This window comes from Piliocolobus tephrosceles, chromosome 8, assembly GCF_002776525.5.
Source record: "Piliocolobus tephrosceles isolate RC106 chromosome 8, ASM277652v3, whole genome shotgun sequence".
Lineage (NCBI taxonomy): Eukaryota > Metazoa > Chordata > Mammalia > Primates > Cercopithecidae > Piliocolobus > Piliocolobus tephrosceles.
In genome coordinates, this window is record NC_045441.1 from 110072233 (window position 1) to 110092141 (window position 19909).

General features: G+C 36.0%; 1 protein-coding gene across 1 annotated transcript in view; it reads left to right on the plus strand.

Annotated features, from left to right (window-relative positions):
* The window catches only part of CFTR (CF transmembrane conductance regulator), a 177245-nt gene that overhangs the window by 19265 nt on the left and 138071 nt on the right, over window positions 1–19909 (plus strand). The window contains exons 2-3 of the mRNA XM_023228189.2: window positions 3056–3166; window positions 7810–7918. Of these exons, the coding sequence (XP_023083957.1) occupies window positions 3056–3166; window positions 7810–7918 (220 nt within the window). The remainder of the gene's footprint in view (window positions 1–3055; window positions 3167–7809; window positions 7919–19909) is intronic.

A 19909-nucleotide genomic window follows, 5' to 3' on the forward strand; every position in this document is an offset into this window, starting at 1 on the left:
AGTGTCATATTTTAATAATTTCAAACACATTGGAAATGCAGAATTTATTAATAGTGGGAGCACATTTTCCTTTTTACTAAATGTTCTACAGGTTCTTTTCTTTCCATCCACACACAGTGCCATTACCCTCATTCTAAGCCTTTCAAACATCTGGAAGTAAGTGATCTGCTGCACTTAGCTCTTTCCAGCTGAGCTGATTGTTAAATTTTCAGAAAATTTTGTGAGCTAATTGTTAAACATGGCCATTATTAAAAATTAAATTATTTCAACTTCTAATTACATAAGTTATATTAAAACAAAAGTATTAAAAACTCAAACGTTGGCTGGCTAGGCGCAGTGGCTCACGCCTATAATCCCAGCACTTTGGGAGACCAAGGCGGGCGGATCGCCTGAGGTCAGGGGTTCAAGACCAGCCTAACCAACATGGAGAAACCCTGTCTCTACTAAAAATATAAAAAAATAGCCGGGTGTGGTGCTGCATGCCTGTAATCCCAGCTACTTGGGAGACTGAGGCAGCAGAATTCCTTGAACCCAGAAGGTGGAGGTTGTAGTGAGCCGAGATTGTGCCATTGTACTCCAGCTTGGGCAATAAGAGTGAAACTCTGTCTCAAAAAAAAAAAAAAAAAAAGAAAAGAAAAACCTCAAAAGTTATCACTTCCTAATTATTTTACATTTTACTATTATCTATGCTATTAAGGTTATTTCCCTTCATTGTATTTGAAAGGTGGACTGTGGACTGTATTCTATTGTGCTTTCATTGTACTATATTCTAATATGCAACTGTGTATCCTTTCCCAACTCTGTGTTCAACGACTTTATATTTGGTTGCTTGAAAATGGTGATGATGAGCGTATTTACATCATAGAAATTGGCAAATGCCATAAGTCAGTTTTTGTTTTTGTTTTCCGGAGAGGGCATTGTTAAATATTTGCCTGCATGCAACACCGCTACATGCAGTCTGCTATTTTTTGTTCTTTCTGCTTTCTGTCTAGCAAAACCCAGCATACTAAATTTTCTTAAATAAGGAAAGCTGAACATGGTAAAAGAATGAATGAAGTCAGAAGAATGTGGAAAAATCTAGTCTTTGCCATTTAGTCCAGTTTAGCATCTCTAAGCTTCCATTTGTTTATCTGTAAAATTGGGCAATGATCCCTTTTTGTTCTACCCATTTAAGAAGATTTTCAAAAGAAAACCACAACCTGCTCATGTTTATGAAGGCACTTTGGAAAGCGCTAAATACGCAGTTTTTTATTAGTAGTAAACACTTACTTCACCTTTTCACTTCTTGATTTTAGTTTACAAGGACTCATAATCTAAATTATATCGTAAATTGCTGTCCCAGATTTTTTTACAGCCTAACTGCCACCTATATGTTTGACTTTCCTTCTGTTCTTTATGTTAGATACTGGGATGGTATGCACCAAGTGGGTGTGCCATCACTTTCTCAGACGATGCCCACTGAAGACCCTGCATGATCATAGCATGCATTTTCCTGCTGTATTCATACTGGCCTCAAGTATTTTCATTATTGCTCTCCAGGAAAAATTACAAATGAATCAAACTGGGCAATGAAGACTAAACCTAATTATCACTCTTTGTTAAAGACAGCTCTTGTTAAAATGCAGATATTGCAAATTAATGGAAAAAAATGCCATAGTAAACCATAATCACTCATTAATAGCTTTGTAAGGAATAATTGATGAAGTTACTTGACCTTAGAGCCCTAATTCAGTTAAGTTTTAATGAAGGACAAGTTGTAGAGATATCAGGAACCCAGGGCAGGCACCTACTGAAGAAGTTCCAGACCAAGGAAGTATAAAGAAGGACCTGGACCCTTAGGGTGGGAGCAATGAGGTTGGACATGAGGGCCACCTGCAAGGTTTTGCCCCAGAACAGTGTCAAAATGTTTGCATTTGGCATAGCCCTTTCTCTTTTTGTTCTGAATGGCTTTGCTAGAATATTTTTTCTATTATGAATTTATCTTGCTTCTCAGATATTGCTAAAGCACTCCCTTTTGATTTTTGGTGCTTTTGATACATTACCAAATAAGGTCTGAATGACACCAAATTTTAGAATTCTCCAGAGAAAAGAAAGTGAGGGAAAAAGCATAGGTTTGGGACTCACTAAATCCCAGTTCAATTCCTTTCTTTAATAAATACACAAAATTTTACCTGAGAAAGCTCTCATGCTCTCAATTTTAATTAGAAATTTCTCTTTGTACATGATTGATTTCACAATCCCTCTTCTGCCTCCTCTTCCATTTTCTTCTTTCTAGATTTTCCTATCTTTATGAAGATTGTTCAGCCTTATCCTTAATAGTTAGAAACAATACTTTTGAAAAATCACTAGAGTATCCTGCATAGTGATTTCCCATGCCAACTTTACTCATTTCCATTATAAATTATTATTTATTGATGCCTAGAGGGCAGATGAGTGTAGCTGCTATGGAGTGACGAGACAAAACATAAGAAAGTTATGATCCTACCTTCAAGTAATGATTCAGACATGATAATTAAGTCAACAAATTGATAGAAACTAGTCACTAACTCTCTGGCTATAGTCAGTTCCTTCAACGAATAGCTCATTAGTGAGTATGCTGTGTTATAGTAACAAAATTATATAAGGCTTTTGATTAAGTGTTGATTAAGTGCCTGTCTTATTTAGAGTTCATTTTATATTTGAAATGGAAGAGGCTGGACCTCAGCAATTTGGTATAAACTGCTAGTATATGATTATTTGGGGGCAGTTATTTTTTAAAGAATCATTTAAATATGGAATGTTTAGCAATTTGTTTTTTTCCCCTGAGAAAAGCCATACCATTATTCCCAATCCCTTTGACAAAGTGTCAGTCATGTTAGTTCAGAGATATTGATGTTTTATACAGGTGTACCCTGTAAGAAATGAAGCCTGGTATTTACAGAAATTGACTTATTTTATTCTCATATTTACGTGTACATAATTTTTCACATGCCAGAAAATTTGAATGGTATCAGATTCTAAATCTGTATTGGAGACCAAATCAAGTGAATATCTGTTCCTTCTCTCTTTATTTTAGCTGGACCAGACCAATTTTGAGGAAAGGATACAGACAGCGCCTGGAATCGTCAGATATATACCAAATCCCTTCTGCTGATTCTGCTGACTATCTATCTGAAAAATTGGAAAGGTATATTCATGTACATTGTTTAGTTGAAGAGAAAAATTCATATTATTAATTATTTAGAGAACAGAAAGCAAGCATATTGAAACGTATTGTAGGTTTAATTCTTATATTTAAAAATAGGAGCCGTTACTGACTAATGCCTGCAATCCCAACTACTTGGGAGGCCAAGATGAGAGGATTGCTTGAGACCAGGAGTTTGAGACCAGCCTGGGCAACACAGCAAGATCTTATCTCTACACAAAATAAAAAAGTTAGCTGGGAATGGTAGTGCACGCTTGTATTCCCAGCTACTCAGGAGGCTGAAGCAGGAGGATTACTTGAGCCCAGAAGTTCGAGGTTGCAGTGAGCTATGATTGTGCCACTTCAGCCTGGGTGACAGAGCAAGACCCTCTCTCTCTCTAAAAAAAAAAAAAAAGGACCATCTCATCTTTAAACAATAAAATTATAAAAGAAAAATAATCAGTTTCCTGAGAAATGATTTTTTTTTTCCTGGAAAATACACATGCGATTTCAGATAATGTATCTCATTAGAGACCATGAGATGGATTTTGTGAAAACTAAAGTAACACCATTATGAAGTAAATTGTGTATATTTGCTTTCAAAATCTTTGTATTTGAATACAAATGTACTCCCTGGGAAGTCTTAAGCTAATGACTACTGGCTATTGAACAAATGTAAAGAATTGTGTATTTTTGAGTACCTATTACATGCCAGGTAGAATATCTTCTCTCAGCCACTCTGAGTGGAGAGCATGATTATCTCCATTTTATAGAAAAGCAAACTGAGGCTCAGAGAGATGGTATGCCTTGCCAGTTAGTGAATGATGGAACCATGATTCCAGCTGAGGTCTGTATTGCCTTGCTCTCTAGGAATGGTAGTCCCCACCATAAAGAATTTCTCAATTTCCTTTCCAATCAAAAGGTTAAGACCCTTTTGATTGCCAGTGACAGAAACCCAATTAACTAGCTTAAGTAAATAAAAAGAAGGAGTTTATTGGCTCATGAAGCCTGAACTATGTGAAGACCTAGGTAGAGAACTGGCCTTAGGAACTCAATGGGACCAAGGGCTCAAATGCCACCTGGTGGCATTTGCCTTATGCTGGTTTTATTTTCTCAGACCGTACCAGCTTTCTACATAAAGTGGATCCTCGGTTAGAACTCTTCGCTCCTATCTTTAAGGACCTTGAAAGAAGGAGCCCTTTGTCCTTGGCTAAATGTGAAAAATCCCAGAGACTCTTGAGTCACAATGCTTACCCCTTGGGCCACTGATAGTCTAAAATGAGCTAGGCTGAGTCTTGTGCCAATAGCACAGGCTTGATGCCATGTAAAGGGAGAGTGAGTAGGGATGAAAGGTAAGACATAGCTAATAAATTGTTGTACCAAGTAAAAACATTGAGTTGACTTGCAATTTGTTTCTTTTAATTAAATTCATTTCTTTTTTTTGGCATTTTGAAGACAAAGTAAGATACTAAACTTTATTTTTATTGATTTTTATTCAAAGAATTAAGCTAGTAGGAGTAGCAGATTCACACTTCTAAGATCAAGGGCCAGCTTCTATTAATGAACACTTGGTGTGTGCAAGTGCCATGAGGTAGGGATACTTTGTTTTGTTTTTTATTTTTTATTGGGTTTGATCTCTTTTGTTTGTGATGTATCCCCAAGTGTCTAGAATAGGACCTGGCATATGGTATATACTCAATAAGTATTTGTCGAATGAATCCATGATTGAAGGTGAAATGGCTAGCGTTAACACAGAAACCTGTAGCATTGCTGGAGAGATAATATATAAAACATAATCCATTGCAGGTATATTGACAAGTTCAAAATAATATAATGGATATTGAATATCTAAGTTTTTGTTGTTGAGACAGAGTCTCGCTCTGTTGCCCAGGCTGCAGTGCAATGGTACGATTTCGGCTCACTGCAACCTCCACCTCCCGGGTTCAAGTGATTCTCCTGCCTCAGCCTCTTGAGTTGCTGGGTTTACAGGCACCTGCCACAATGCCTGGCTAATTTTTGTATTTTAGTAGAGGTGGGGTTTTGCCATGTTGGCTAGTCTGGTCTTGAACTCGTGACCTCAAGTGATCTCCCACCTCGGCCTCCCAAAATGCTGGGATTATAGGTGTGAGCCACCATGCCTGGCTTTGAATATCTAAATTTTAATTGAATGCTGAGGGAATGATTATTCAGAGTAGGGCTGGGTTAACTGAAAAATATGTACTGCAGATACGTTTGTATTTATGGCCAGATAGAGGACATGAATCTGAATCTGCAGAATTATGTGGCTTAACATTTTTCTCTCTTCAGTTTTCACTGTATCCTCCATGTTGATTCAATTTAAAAAATATACTTATTTTACTTCAATTCAACAATGCTGTGCCAGTACAAACCCATACATTCTATTATTTTTGTTTTGTTTTTGTATCTCTTCACCCTGTTACTTCTTTTCTTATAAAATTGGTATTTGAAATTTATTGAAATATTTTGGAAGAGTGACATGCCATTTTTGGTACTTTGTACCTCTGCACCCTTGGGAAAGTGACCCTGGCTTCACATTTCATAACTGCCTTGTGACCATGGCCCTCCAGTGGTTGCCAGATGGTTGAAGAACATTAACCCATCTGGCTCAATTTTGTGACCATGGATTGAATCCTCTACATAACTGCAGTGTGCAGACCACATATCCATTCCAAGATTGTAGTCAGGATATGAACTTTATAAGAATAAAGCTTCTTCCCTTCTGATTTGGGCCTGGTATGTGGTACTACTAGAACCACACCACCTACTCTTGGTGCTAACAATTTGTGGCACCAAGTTGTTCAAGTTTCACCCATTAAAGAAATTCTCCAACTTTGCCTTCTCCTCAGGTAACTACCTCATTCTCTTTTTTTCTTTCATAGCTAATATTCTCTGCTCTCCTGGTCTCTCTACTTCTCTTTCATTTGTATCTCAGCTCCTGAAGTATGGTTTCCACCATGTTCCTAAAACTACATTGCCCAGGGTCACTAGAGACCTCTTATGAAATATAATGATACCTTTCTACATAACTTCAGTGTGGACCACTTTTTCACATTGAACCCATTTTGTTGGTTTATGCACACACCCCTTCCTTGGCTTTCCCATCTGATCCATTTCTCCTTTGATGGAGAAGGTGAGTCTGCTCCATATTTAGCTTCTTACTCTGAGTAACCAAATGTTATGGATGGGAGGTTAGCTCTGTTTGTGAGAGAAAGGTGGAGAAGAGTGTGAGGAGGTAAATAGATGGGAAAAGGTAATTAGGCTTTATAGAAAGGCTCTCATTAGCGAGCTTCTGGGGGATGCCAAGATCCATGCTCAGAGATTGCCAAGCTTGTCTTCAAATCTCAGCTGTATATTACTCCTTTATGTTTTTTGTTTATTTGTGTTGTTTGTTTTTGAGATAGTCTCGCCCTGTTGCCCAAGCTGGAGTGTAGTGGTGTGATCTCAGCTCACTGCAACCTCCACCTCCTGGGTTCAAGCAAATCTCCTCCCTCAGCCTCCCAAGTAGCTGGGACTACAGGCATGCACCACCATGCCCGGCTAATTTTTGTAGACAGGGTTTTACTTTGTTGGCCAGGCTGATCTTGAACTCCTGACCTCAAGTGATCTGCCCCCCCTTGGCCTCTCAAAGTGTTGGGATTAGTGGCGTGAGCCACTGCCCTAGCCTACTCCTTTAGAGTGATTTAGAGCTAAGTTTATTTATGGTAACTTGATAGTAATGGGAATAACCATTGATGAAATGTAAAGCCTTTATCTAATTGTTTATCTAGTTCTTGCTTGTGGTTCATGAAATTTTTCATCTCTGTACAGTTTGAAAATTAAGATGATAATTTTTACAGATATTTTATTCCTTTGTGAAGAGAAAAAAAGGCTTTTATTAACAGAAGTCAGTGGCAATAACTTAATAAATACAATCAACTGGTGTTCATATAATATTTAAAAGAAAACAAAGTTTGCTAGATTTCAGCCAGTTTTCAGACTATTTAATGTCTATTCTTACGGTAATAGAAAATATATAATTTGATCGTGTTCTCATTATTCAAAGACTTTTACTCTAATAAATGACTTTAGTAGTTGAAAATGAAGTTTAATGATATTTTATGCCTCTACTTTTAAAAACAAAGTCTAACAGATTTTTCTCATGTTAAATCACAGAAAAAGCTACCTGACATTTTAACTTGTTTTTGATTTGTCAGTGAAATCTTGTAAAATCTGCCACAGTTCTAAACAGATAAAGATCAAGTTGTAAGGGAAAAATGTAGAATATTTATGTGTTTATTTTTTCTCCCTTGTTCTAAGCACAGCAATGGCTATTTGTAAAAGCCTTACTTTATTTGTCCACCCTTTTCATTGTTCTTTAGAAGCCCAACACTTTTCTTTAACACATACAATGTGGCCTTTTCATGAAATCAATTCCCTGCACAGTGATACAAGGCAGAGCATTGAATTCTGCCAAATATCTGGCTGAGTGTTTGGTGCTGGTGGGTCTCCATGAGGTTTTGTCTCTATAAATCCTTGGGTTAATCTCCTTGGATATACTTGTGTGAATCAAACTATGTTAAGGGAAACAGGACAACTGAAATATTTGCACATGCAACTTATTGGTCCCACCTTTTACTCTTTTGCAGAGAATGGGATAGAGAGCTGGCTTCAAAGAAAAATCCCAAACTCATTAATGCCCTTCGGCGATGCTTTTTCTGGAGATTTATGTTCTATGGAATCTTGTTATATTTAGGGGTAAGGATCTCATTTGTACATTCATTATGTATCATATAACTATATTCATTTTTGTGATTATTAAAAGACTAGGAAATCTGGTTAATAAGTGTAAAAATATAAAGGATGAATCCAACTCTAAACACTAAGGAAGCACCTAATACTCTAGTGAGGATGAGTAAAAATCCTTTGGAACTAAAATGTCCTGGAACACAGGTGGCAATTTACACTCTCAATGGTCTCAGCAAAATAAATTGGTTGCTTAAAAATTATTTTCTGTTACAATTCCAAATCACATTATCTTACTGGTACATGAGGTTACTGGTGCCTTTGTTTTGCTGTATTCAACAGGAGAATGTCAGGAGACAATGTCAGCAGAATTAGGTCAAATGCAGCTAATTATATATATGATTGTAATATTTTGAAGTCATATCTGCATGCTGAATTGTTTCAAAGAAAAATACTAAAAATTTAAAGTATAGCAGCAAATTTCTCTTGCAATTTATTTTCTTAATATCTTACATCTGATCAGTGTGAAGAGTTGCACACCTGAAAATCCAGGCTTTGCGGTGTTTAAGTGCCTTGTATGTTCCCCAGCTGCTATCCAATGTGACTCTGATTTATTATTTTCTACATCATGAAAGCATTATTTGAATCCTTGGTTGTAACCTATAAAAGGTGACAGGTTCAAGACTTGTTTAATCTTCTTGTTAAGGCTGTGTACAATATTTGCTTTGGGGTATTTACTTACCATATGAATTGCTTTGTGTTTATATTGGTCTTTATGCCTCAGGGAGTTAAGCAGTGCTACAGTGTCTCCCAAAGAAATGCCATTTGTGTTACATTGCTTAAAAAGTTTCAGTTCATATACCTCCATGAAAAATGCACTTAAAACTTATCTTAACAAAAATAACTACACTTAGGTCCAGAATGTTCTCTAATGCTCTTGATAATTTCCTAGAATAAATTTTTCTGACTTTTGAAATAATAGATCCATAATATATATTCTTATGGAAATCTGAAATCATGTGGGAAATTGGGGATAAAAAGTATTTTATTAGCAAATTTAAATGAGGTAGATGGAGAATTAAATGTCTTTTAAGTTACCTTTGAGATGATTTTTCTCAATCACAGCACCACCCAGAGCTTTGAGAAACAATTTTATTCACAGCTTCTGATTCTATTTGATGTAATTTTTAGAAAATAAGTTTTGCTGGTTGCTTTGAATCAGGGTATGGAGTATAGTTCACTCTGATCCTATCATATAAATCATGTAAGTATTTAACATTTTTAATAAATGATTGTTGGATTGAAGTGAATGATATTTCAAGTAATTGTTACATCATGGCCAAGATTTCAGTGAAACTCAAAATTTCTCCCTGTCGTGTTCTCCGTTGCATACTGCTTCTATTGATTAACATAAGTACTACTGAGTAGAAGCTAGAAGAGGGGTCTAACTAGAAGGTCCCTTTCTATTCTCTGCTTGGCTTGTAAAATAATTTATTTCTCTAGATCCCACCAACACAGTTTCATGTGAGCAAAAACCTAAATGTCAAAGTTTGTATGACACATGGACATGTCTATAGAATTTTTTTTGGTCTGGTGTATGCCAAAAAATAAACATGATATAGAACAGTTTAATATTTATTGAGTACCTAATCTGTTCCAGTTCAATATGAAGCTCTTTATGCAGATTATTTTATTTAATTTTCCTAGTAACTCCATGGAGCAAAAATTATCTCTAATTTATATAATAGGAAGTTGAGCGTAAGGAAAATTAAGTAACTTTCCCAAACTTACACATATGGCAAATTTGAGAAATATCCCAGTTTCTTTAGCTCCAAAGCCTTTGACCCTTTCACCATATCAGATTATGATTGCTATTAATATATGATTATAATTATAATGCTTGCACTTAGGTACTCAACAGAATGGTGACTCTAGTAACCAGCCTTGGTTCTGCTGAGCTTCTCTACATCTTCTCAGGAGACACAGGCTACAGAGCTTGAAGGCTAAGGATTCTTCCAGGGTCACTTCAGGGGCAAATCTGAAGAAAGTTCACAACAGGTAGCAGGGCAGGAATCAACGAGATCTTCTCAGTTACTTATACCCAGAGGAGGAACTGTATGAAGTCCACCCAAGAACCAGTCATGCTAAGTGCCAAACCTATAGACAAAAATAAGCGATAGGAGAATGAAGTAGGTATGGAGAAAGATTAAATTGTTCTTAAACTTCTCAAGATTAAAAATATCCCAGCAAAGGAGATCTTAAAAGCCCTTCATGGTGTATTAGTTGTCCATGCACGGGGGTGAGTGGAGAGGTACTTCTGAGCCCGAGGCTACAGCTCTGGAACTAGCAGCACGTTTGAAGGGGAGAGCATGTTTCCACCATCTCAACTCCTACTGATAACCAATGGAATGTTGGTGAGTAAAGGATCCAGGGGGAAGAAGCAGATGAAATGTGTATAGTGAGAAGGCAGAGAGAATAATATTTATATTGGGAATGGCACAAGTGTGATGAGGCTGCAGGTTTTTCACCCTTGTCATAGAGAAAAAGCCACGCTGACACCATGCAGTTTTAAATAGTGAAAAATTTGCAAATTGTTAGGTCTTAAATAATTTAGATAGCCATAGTGGCCATTTAGATTAGTGCAGTTTTTTTTCAGGGTATCTGATCTCTTGATTTAATTCTTTTCATCTCCTATAAAAATAAAAGAGGGGGAGAAAATTTAGCCATTATAGTATTTCTGTACATTTTCTCCATCCTTTTACATAACTTACATCAGTGCCTTCCTATTTATGGTATTCTTTATGGGTATTTCTTCTTTTCTTTCACTGAGCAAGGATAAATGAGCCAGGGATTCTTGAAACTGCTATAACACTTCTTTTAGAAATAGATGGTCATACTTTAAGAATGTCTACACATTCTTAGTCCCTCTAAACAATGACAGTTGTGGCATAAAAATATTTGGTTGGTTTCAGGACTGATAGAGAAAAGCAGTATAAAATTTGCTGTTAACTGTGAAAGGTTAAAAAAAAGGAAATGCCATCATGAAGGAGCTAATCGTTCTGAAGTACTGCTGTATACAATTTTAAATATTATTAGCTATAACTTCTCACCATTAACTATGCAGTTGTTTTTTCTGCGTCTGACTTAGCAGCCAGATAGATGCAACATTGTCTTTAACATTTTTTTTTTTTTATGTTCTGCAAATCGCTTTATTCTCTTTTTTTTTTTTTTTTTTATTATACTTTAAGTTCTAGGGTACATGTGCATAACGTGCAGGTTTGTTACATATGTATACATGTGCCATGTTGGTGTGCTGCACCCATCAACTCGTCAGCACCCATCAATTCATCATTTATATCAGGTATAACTCCCCAATGCAATCCCTCCCCCCTCCCCCCTCCCCATGATAGGCCCCAATGTGTGATGTTCCCCTTCCCGAGTCCAAGTGAGCTCATTGTTCAGTTCCCACCTATGAGTGAGAACATGCGGTGTTTGGTTTTCTCTTCTTGTGATAGTTTGCTTAAGACTCCCAGCAAGGCCGGGCGCGGTGGCTCACCTGTGTAATCCCAGCGCTTTGGGATCCTGAGGCGGGCAAATCACAAGGTCAGGAGTTTGAGATCAGACTGGCCAATAAGGAGAAACCCCGTCTATACTAAAAATACAAAAATTAGCCAGGCATGGTGGTGGGCACCAGCTACTCTGGAGGCTGAGGCAGGAGAACAGCTTTAACCTGCAAGGCGGAGGTGGAGCTTGCAGTGAGCTGAGATTGTGCCACTGCACTCCAGCCTGGGCGGCAGAGCGAGACTCCATCTCAAAAAGAAAAAAAAGAAAAAAAAAAAAAAGACTCCTAGCATGGAAGAGAAACTGGCTGCTGAAATCCTGAATGTGAGAGTCAATCAAGGATGGTCTGAGGGAAGTCAAGTAGAGGGAGCTCTGTAAGCAGATTGCTGAGAGAATATGATTATCACAAGGCATTTATGATGATAGGAAATTCACAAGCGTTCATTCAAAAATATTCTTGATTTCTAAGTAACTCTGGGCATGTTTCTACCAACAAATTGAGGCATATGTCAGTGCAGTGCAGCCTAGGTCAGACTACCTTTTTTCATTAAACTTCACAAAATTAAAGGACGTAAAGGAGAAGTCCTGGTACTCATGTTGCAGACTACAGTCTATATGGCAAAGGAGGATCTCTGTCCCTTATGTTTGGATAAAAACATTGGATAGGCATTTGAATACAAACCTACTGCTAATGTGGGGACCAAGGTCTTTGGCCCCCTAAAGGTTTGCTGAAAAATTACTGACAGGAGGCAGATTGATAAGAGGAAAGGCACACAAATATATTTGATGTGTATACATGGGAGCCTTCAGGATGAAGACCCACCCTCATAATGCAGTACAGAAGCTTGTATACCATCTTGAGGTTACAGAAAGAATGGGGTCTTGAATCTTTATAAAACAGGTTTCAGTGGCAAGACAGGTTATGAGAGGGAGAAAGGAAGAGGCTTGGGTAGCAAAGGGGGTCTTGTTTTATAGATAAATCCTTGGCAGCCCACAGAGAAAATAGATGGTAAATGTTTCTTTTCAGACCTTGGCAGGTGTCAGACTCTCAGTTAATCTCTCCTAGATTTAAAAAAAAAAAAAAAAAGGCCTAGAAAGGGAGAGCCTGGCTGCACTAACACATTTTCTATAGATGCAAATTTCTCCCACAAAATACAGCTTTGCAGAACCACTTCTATCCGCTGGGCCTCTGGCAACCATTTCAAAATATGTGAATGAAATATATGTGGGGGCCGGGCGCGGTGGCTCAAGCCTGTAATCCCAGCACTTTGGGAGGCCGAGACGGGCGGATCACGAGGTCAGGAGATCGAGACCATCCTGGCTAACACGGTGAAACCCCGTCTCTACTAAAAATACAAAAAACTAGCCGGGCGAGGTGGCGGGCGCCTGTAGTCCCAGCTACTGGGGAGGCTGAGGTAGGAGAATGGCGTGAACTCGGGAGGCAGAGCTTGCAGTGAGCTGAGATCTGGCCACTGCACTCCAGCCTGGGCCACAGAGCGAGACTCCGTCTCAAAAAAAAAAAAAAAGAAATATATGTGGGGGTAAACTATTTTTATTTACTTCACTGAAGAAGGGATGGTGTTCTCTCGGGAATTCTGTGCATAGAGAGCCTGTGGCTTAGGCACTTTGATTTATGTATGTTTCTTCCCATGACTGGCTACCTAGGGACTGCTATCTCCAGCAAATCTTCTAAATGTCTGCCATGTAGAATTCCTTTCTTATCTTTCTGTCTCACCCCCTTATCTAACTGCTTCTCTAACCCCAGAGTGACACTGCACTCCCCACAATCTCCTATGTCCTGAATATTTTACCCCATCCTAAACTCCATCTCTAACACAGCTGCACTTTCTCATGCTACCTACTGCATTGTACATCTTCCCCTTAATTCCCATGATGCAACTCTGCCCTACCCCAGAAAATGTAATTTAATTGGTCTGGAATAAAACCTGGGACACTGTCATTCTTGAAATGTTCCCCAAGCGATTCTATTATACAGCCAAGGTTGAGAACTACTTGTAGCAGGCACAGCATGGTCACTTAATGATTTGTTAACCTTTTTGCTAGATATAAGGTGAGGAAATTGGAGAGTGGTATCCATAGAAAGAACTGTTTAGTTTAATTTTTTAAAATTTCTTCTTCTAAAAAAAATCCAACGAGATACATGTGCAGAACATGCAGGTTTGTTACATAGGTATACATGTGCCATGGTAGTTTGTTGCACCTATTGACCTGTCTTCTAAGTTCCCTCCCCCACTCCTTACTTCCCAACAGGCCCTGGTGTATGTTGTTCCCCTCTTTGTGTCCACCTGTTCTCAATGTTCAACTCCCTTTTACGAGTGAGAACACATGGTGTTTGGTTTTCTGTTCCTGTGTTAGTTTGCTGAGGATGATGGTTTCCAGCTTCATTCATGTCCCTGCAGAGGAGGTGATCTCATTCTTTCTTATGGCTGAATAGTATTCCATGGTGTATATGTGCCACATTTTCTTTATCCAGTCTGTCATTGGTGGACATTTGGGTTGGTTCCAAGTCTTTTCTATTGGGAACAGTGGTGCAATAAACATACATGTGCATGTGTCTTATAGTCGAATGATTAATAATCCTTTGGGTATATACCCAGTAATGGGATTGCTGTGTCAAATGGTATTTCTGCTTCTAGATCCTTGAGGAATCGCCCCACTGTCTTCCACAATGGTTAAACTAATTTGCACTCCAACCAACAGTGTAAAAGTGTTCCTATTTCTCCACAGCCTCTCCAGCATCTGTTGTTTCCTGACTTTTTAATGATCGCCATTCTAACTGGTGTGAGATGGTATCTCATTGTGGTTTTGATTTGCATTTCTCTAATGACTTGTGATGATGAGCTTATTTTCATATGTTTGCTGGCCACATAAATGTCTTATTTTGAGAAGTGTCTGTTCATATCCTTTGCCCACTTTTTGATGGGGTTGTTTGTTTTTTTTCCTGTAAATTTGTTTAAGTTCCTTATAGATTCTGGATATTAGCCGTTTGTCAAGTGGATAGATTGCAAACATTTTCTCCCATTCTGTAGGTTGCCTGTTCACTCTGATGATAGTTTCTTTTGCTGGATAGAACATGTTTTATAGAGTTGTGAGAATTAAATGCGTTAAGCCCATAGAATAGATTCTGGTACATAGCAAGTGCTCTCTCTATACATGTAGAGCTCTGTATATAGTTGCTGCAAAAGTAATTGTGGTTTTCACCATTGAAAGTAATGGCAAAGAGCATAATTACCTTTGCACCAATTTAAATATATGAAAGGAATATATATATAAAACCTATATATATGTCACATGTATGTCTCTAGCCTATTATTATAATATATAATATAAAATATTATAATTATATATAACATGTTATATATAATAATATAGTAATATTTATTCCAAATAAATATATACTATAAATAATATAATAATTTATATATGATTATAATACAATATATAATAGACTATTATATTATTAAAATATATGCATATATACATATGTATATATATACCTTTCATAACCTTAAATACATAACAGCAATAATAGGTTAGCAAATATATATATATATATATATATTTTATTTTGTTTTGTTTTGTTTTGTTTTCTGCCTTTCAGTTTTAGAGACAGGGTCTCATCATGTTGCCCAGGCTGGTCTCAAACTCCTGTGCTCAAGTGATCCTCCCTGCTTTGGCCCCCCCAAAGTGCTGGGATTTCAGACATGAGACACTGCACCTAGTCCAGTCCCTATATTTTTAAATAGACTCTCTACCTAAGTGCACAAATACTTGTTATTTACATTTAGTTATTTCTATATATATGCTATAAGCAAATCTTGAAGCACCAGTTTGATTTTTATAAGGCACAAGAATATATTTTGCTAATGCTTTAAAATGACAGCTAGATTCTAGTATTACTTTAGAAATTAAAATTAATATTTTAACACATCTTTCATTATTGTATTATCTGAACCAAACCTATTATTGCTGCTATTTCAGCAAATCCAGGAGGTTTTTCTTATAAAATATGGAGAATATAGCTTAGATTTCTAGTGAAGATGTTACCAGTAATAATTAGTAAAATCAGTAAGCACTAAAAGGAAAATACCAAAACCAAAACATTTTGAATTAGTCATTGAATCTAAAAGAAAGGTAGATTTATGTTTTGAGATTCTGTTCTAGGTGTGGTATATGTGTATTTTTGCAAAAACCATAAACAGTTGTGGCAAAATGAAGGAAATATTTAAAAATAAATCTCTTAAACAATTCTTCAGTGGATTAAGCATGAATATGTTTTTATTTTCTTTGAGGAATATGGAAAAATTCTTTTCCTTAGCAATTTGTATGAAGCCAAAAACCATTGTCAGACTCTGCTGTATCAAAATAAACAAAAAATTGACACTCACTTTACCCTGCCAAAAGCAAAATCTTAGCTTTTGCTTTAGTATATAAGCCAGCATTCACTGTATCCTATGATAAGTTCTGAGTGTAGGTGTGTTTGCTTTCTTCCATTTTTTTGTATGCATGTTTTCTTTTTATTTATTATTGTAAGTTATGTGAAATTTTTATCCAAATTTTTATTTTTTTCTGATTAATAATCAGAATAATCAGGTAATTACTGATAAATTTGATATTAATCATTCCAGCTTTTTCCCATGGAAATTTATACTTAATAAAGGGGAGAGGTCATCATTACATAATGTCCTTTTAATCTGCTTCTCCCTTTAATGTGTTGTGAATGCCTTTCCGTGTCATTAGATGTTTTTCCACCTAATTACTTTCATGAATCATATGGTTGTACCACGATTTATTTAATCAGTTCCTCATCATTGAATATTTAAATTACCTCAAATTTTTTTAATACTATAAAAACATCCTTCAGTACACATGCCTTTAAAAGCTGACTCTTAGAAGGCGTTCTTGACTCTCTGCCTAAATGTACAAATACAAATAAACTGCTTTCCAGAAAAGGTGTGCTACTAATTTACTTTCCTGATACTAAACTATGAAAATTCAGTCCTAACAATAGGTATTTTAAAAAATGTTTAAAAAATGCTACATGAAAAAGAGCATATTATTATTTTCACTTGCATTACTTTTGGTTCCTAGTGAGTTTAATATTTTTGTATATTAATTATGCATTTATATTTCTTCTTTTGTGTGTGAATTGCCTTTCATGTTCTTTGTGTGTTTTTATTTTGGTGTATTTGTCTCTTTCTTGATACATGAGAGAATATTTTCCCTAGCCTGTCAATTGCCTTGTAATTTTGAATTTTGTTTCCAGTGAGTTTTGTTTTGTTTTGTTTTTACAATTAAAAGCTTTAATTTTTGAAAAATTTACTGGCAAAGCTATATATCTTCTTCTTTGTTTTCTGCTTTGACATTATTCTTTTATGAAGACCCATGCCACCCAAATGTTATGTAAGCATGCAGCTATGTTTTTATTATTTCATCTTTTACATTTAACTATCTGTTCTATTTGGAATTCATTGTGATGCATGTATGAGGTAGAAATCTAATTACAAAAAGATGAGTATCCAGTTCTTCCATCATTTATTGCATGATCTCTTTCTCCACTGAATTAAAATGCTGTATTTTATAATATATTAAAGTATTACATGTGCTTGGACATGTTCCTGGACTTGCCAGATAAATTAGTCTCTTTGTCTTGTCACATATTATTATGGCTTTATGTTTTCATATCCAGTAATGCAAACTCTCTGACACATTATTCTTATTCCTCAAATGTTTTTGATGAATTCTCTTCCAAATGAAATTTATAATCATTATATTCATTGATTCAGCAAATATTTGTTGAATGGATATTCTGTGCTTGGTATTGTGCATGGTGTTAGAATTGCTGCCAAAATTGAGACAGACAGTCCCTACTCTTATGGTGCCAAAAATTCACTTCCAAAAAATCTTTAAATTTTGGTGAAGATTGCACTAATCTTATAAAATAATTTGGAGGGGAATGTAATCTTTGCAATATTAAATTCTTCATTTTAGAAAGTTTTAAGTCTCTCCATTTATTTGAGACTTTTAAAATATGTCCCAATAATGTTTTGTGAGATGTATATTTTAAGATATGTATCTTATTGCTATTACAATGTATCTTTTCTTATATTGTTACTATGAATGGGATACTCATTTAATTAGTTGTCATGTTTGGTATATAGAAATTGATTTTAACATAGTTCTTTTTTAAACCTCTATCTATTAAACTCTTGATTCATATACATTTGTTACACAATCATATTCTATGCTGATGATACTTTTTCTTCTTCTTTCCAATATTCATACCTCAATCATTTTTCTTGTTGAGTTGTATTAGCTAGAAATTCTAGAAAGATGTTAAATGGTAGTAATAGCTAGTATTCCATTTTTTCCTGATTCTAAATGTAATGCATCTAGACTTTTATTAATTATGGCATTGATTGTTATTTTGAGGAAGAAATCCTTTTTCAGGTTAATAATATATCTTTATATTCAAGTTTATTAAGAACATTTATCAGAAACAGATATTGAAATTTTATCAGATTCCTTTTCATTTGTTATTGAGATAATCATTGGTTCTTCTGTATCCTGTTAATTAATTTCTCAAAATTAAACTGTCATAGTATTCTTAGGATAGAGACATATAAAGTACTGTACATTTAAAACAAGTTAAAATGATAATGGCGATTTTATTAAGTGACCTCACACAATAGAAAACACTGTAGCCTTAGAATTTTTCCAACTGATCATTCTACTTAGAAGTAACTCTGCTTTGGGATCAGAACTGTAATTTATAGTAAAGTAAACTGGGATTAATTCATTTAATGTAATTGCAAGCATGAGTTCAGGTTTCTATTTTTTCACCTGAACTTTCCTTCATGGTTTGGATATCTAGAAAAAGCAGAGTTTCCTATCTCTAAACATTGGACCCTATCCTAGGTATGCATTATAATTTTTTAACCAGAAATGGTTAAAGAATTTAAACTCATCTGCAATAGCTTTGAAGCTCTGATCTTGAAGATCCTATGAGAAATGAGATACAACTCCTAGAAGATATAGGAAATATTTTTAGGCTTCCAAATTTTCCCTGGGAGGCTGATCTAAATTGAGTCACAAAATTATTCTCACCAGGAATGCAATCACTTGAGCTGTTTTCCAACCTGAGCCCCTCTACCCAGATGATCTTCTGAACTCATACTATTCAGACTTTCATCCTTTTTAGTAGAAAATAGCCATAGTCATGGCAGGGTGAGGGCTAGGACAATTACATAAGGAATTCTTGGCCTCTGCCATGGGACTCTGCAGACTCAGATCATATAATCAGAGATGTTAGCACTGGAGGCGACATCACAATTAGCTTTCTCCACCTCTTAATTTATCAGTGAGGAAAACTGTCCAGAGCAGGGAAGTGACTAAAGTAACACAGCCAATGTAGGTAATGTGCTGGATGAGAATTTGGAATCACGGTTTTGAATTCAGTGTTTATTTTACCATCACACTGGCTTACACATCGATATCAGGCTTCTTCTATTATTGAAGTGACCCATTAAGTGAATTCCATCTTGATTCATGTCTGATACAGAGTAATAAACTATTTTATTAAATATCCAAATAATTATACATTCCTCCTTCTTACATGCAAGCCTAAGTTTGCTTGTACTATTTCATGTGGTAGCAAATCAGGACATTTCTTGTGTCCGTGAAAATACTCTGAACAACGGAGTACAGTCAGCTTTCTTGTACCAAGAATAGAGGGACTACGTTTCTCCCAGTCATTCTGGGGATAATTTTTGTAAAGGATTGCACGTCATAGATTAAGCTAGGTATCACTTGCCAGTGTTTTTTTCCAAATAAAAAAAAATCAGGTGATATCTATAAATGGTTCCATTGTAAATACTAAAGAACATGATGCTTAAAACAGATTAGGGAAAACTATAGAAGGGGCGGAGTTTTGGAGTGCTGATTTTGTCCTTGAGTGGTAACAGCTCCATATGGTGGTGAGGTTTATGGTGGTTTGCTGTTTGCAGGTGGTCTTATTATTAGAATTTTTCATACTGAAAATAAACTGCATTTTAGTTTGTAAACATGCCCTTCCAGAGTAATGCTACCAGTTCTTTGTGAAACAGGTACTGTTGTTCAAAGGATGACTATGTCCTCTTTGGTTGAGGAAAGATGACAACTAACTCAGTAATGACAATATATAAAATAGGTATTACAAACCAGACATGGTGGCATGAGCCTGTAGTCCCAGCTACTTGAGAGGCTAAAGCAGGAGAATCTGTTGATCTATGGATTTGAGACTGTAGTGTGTTGCCCGAGCAACAAAACAAGACCCTGTCTCTGAATTTTTTAAAAAGGCATTCCATTCAGATTAATACGCATTTTAATTGTGTTTTGTTATAAATCACAGCTAAATAAAAATTCAACAAATAAGCCTATTGT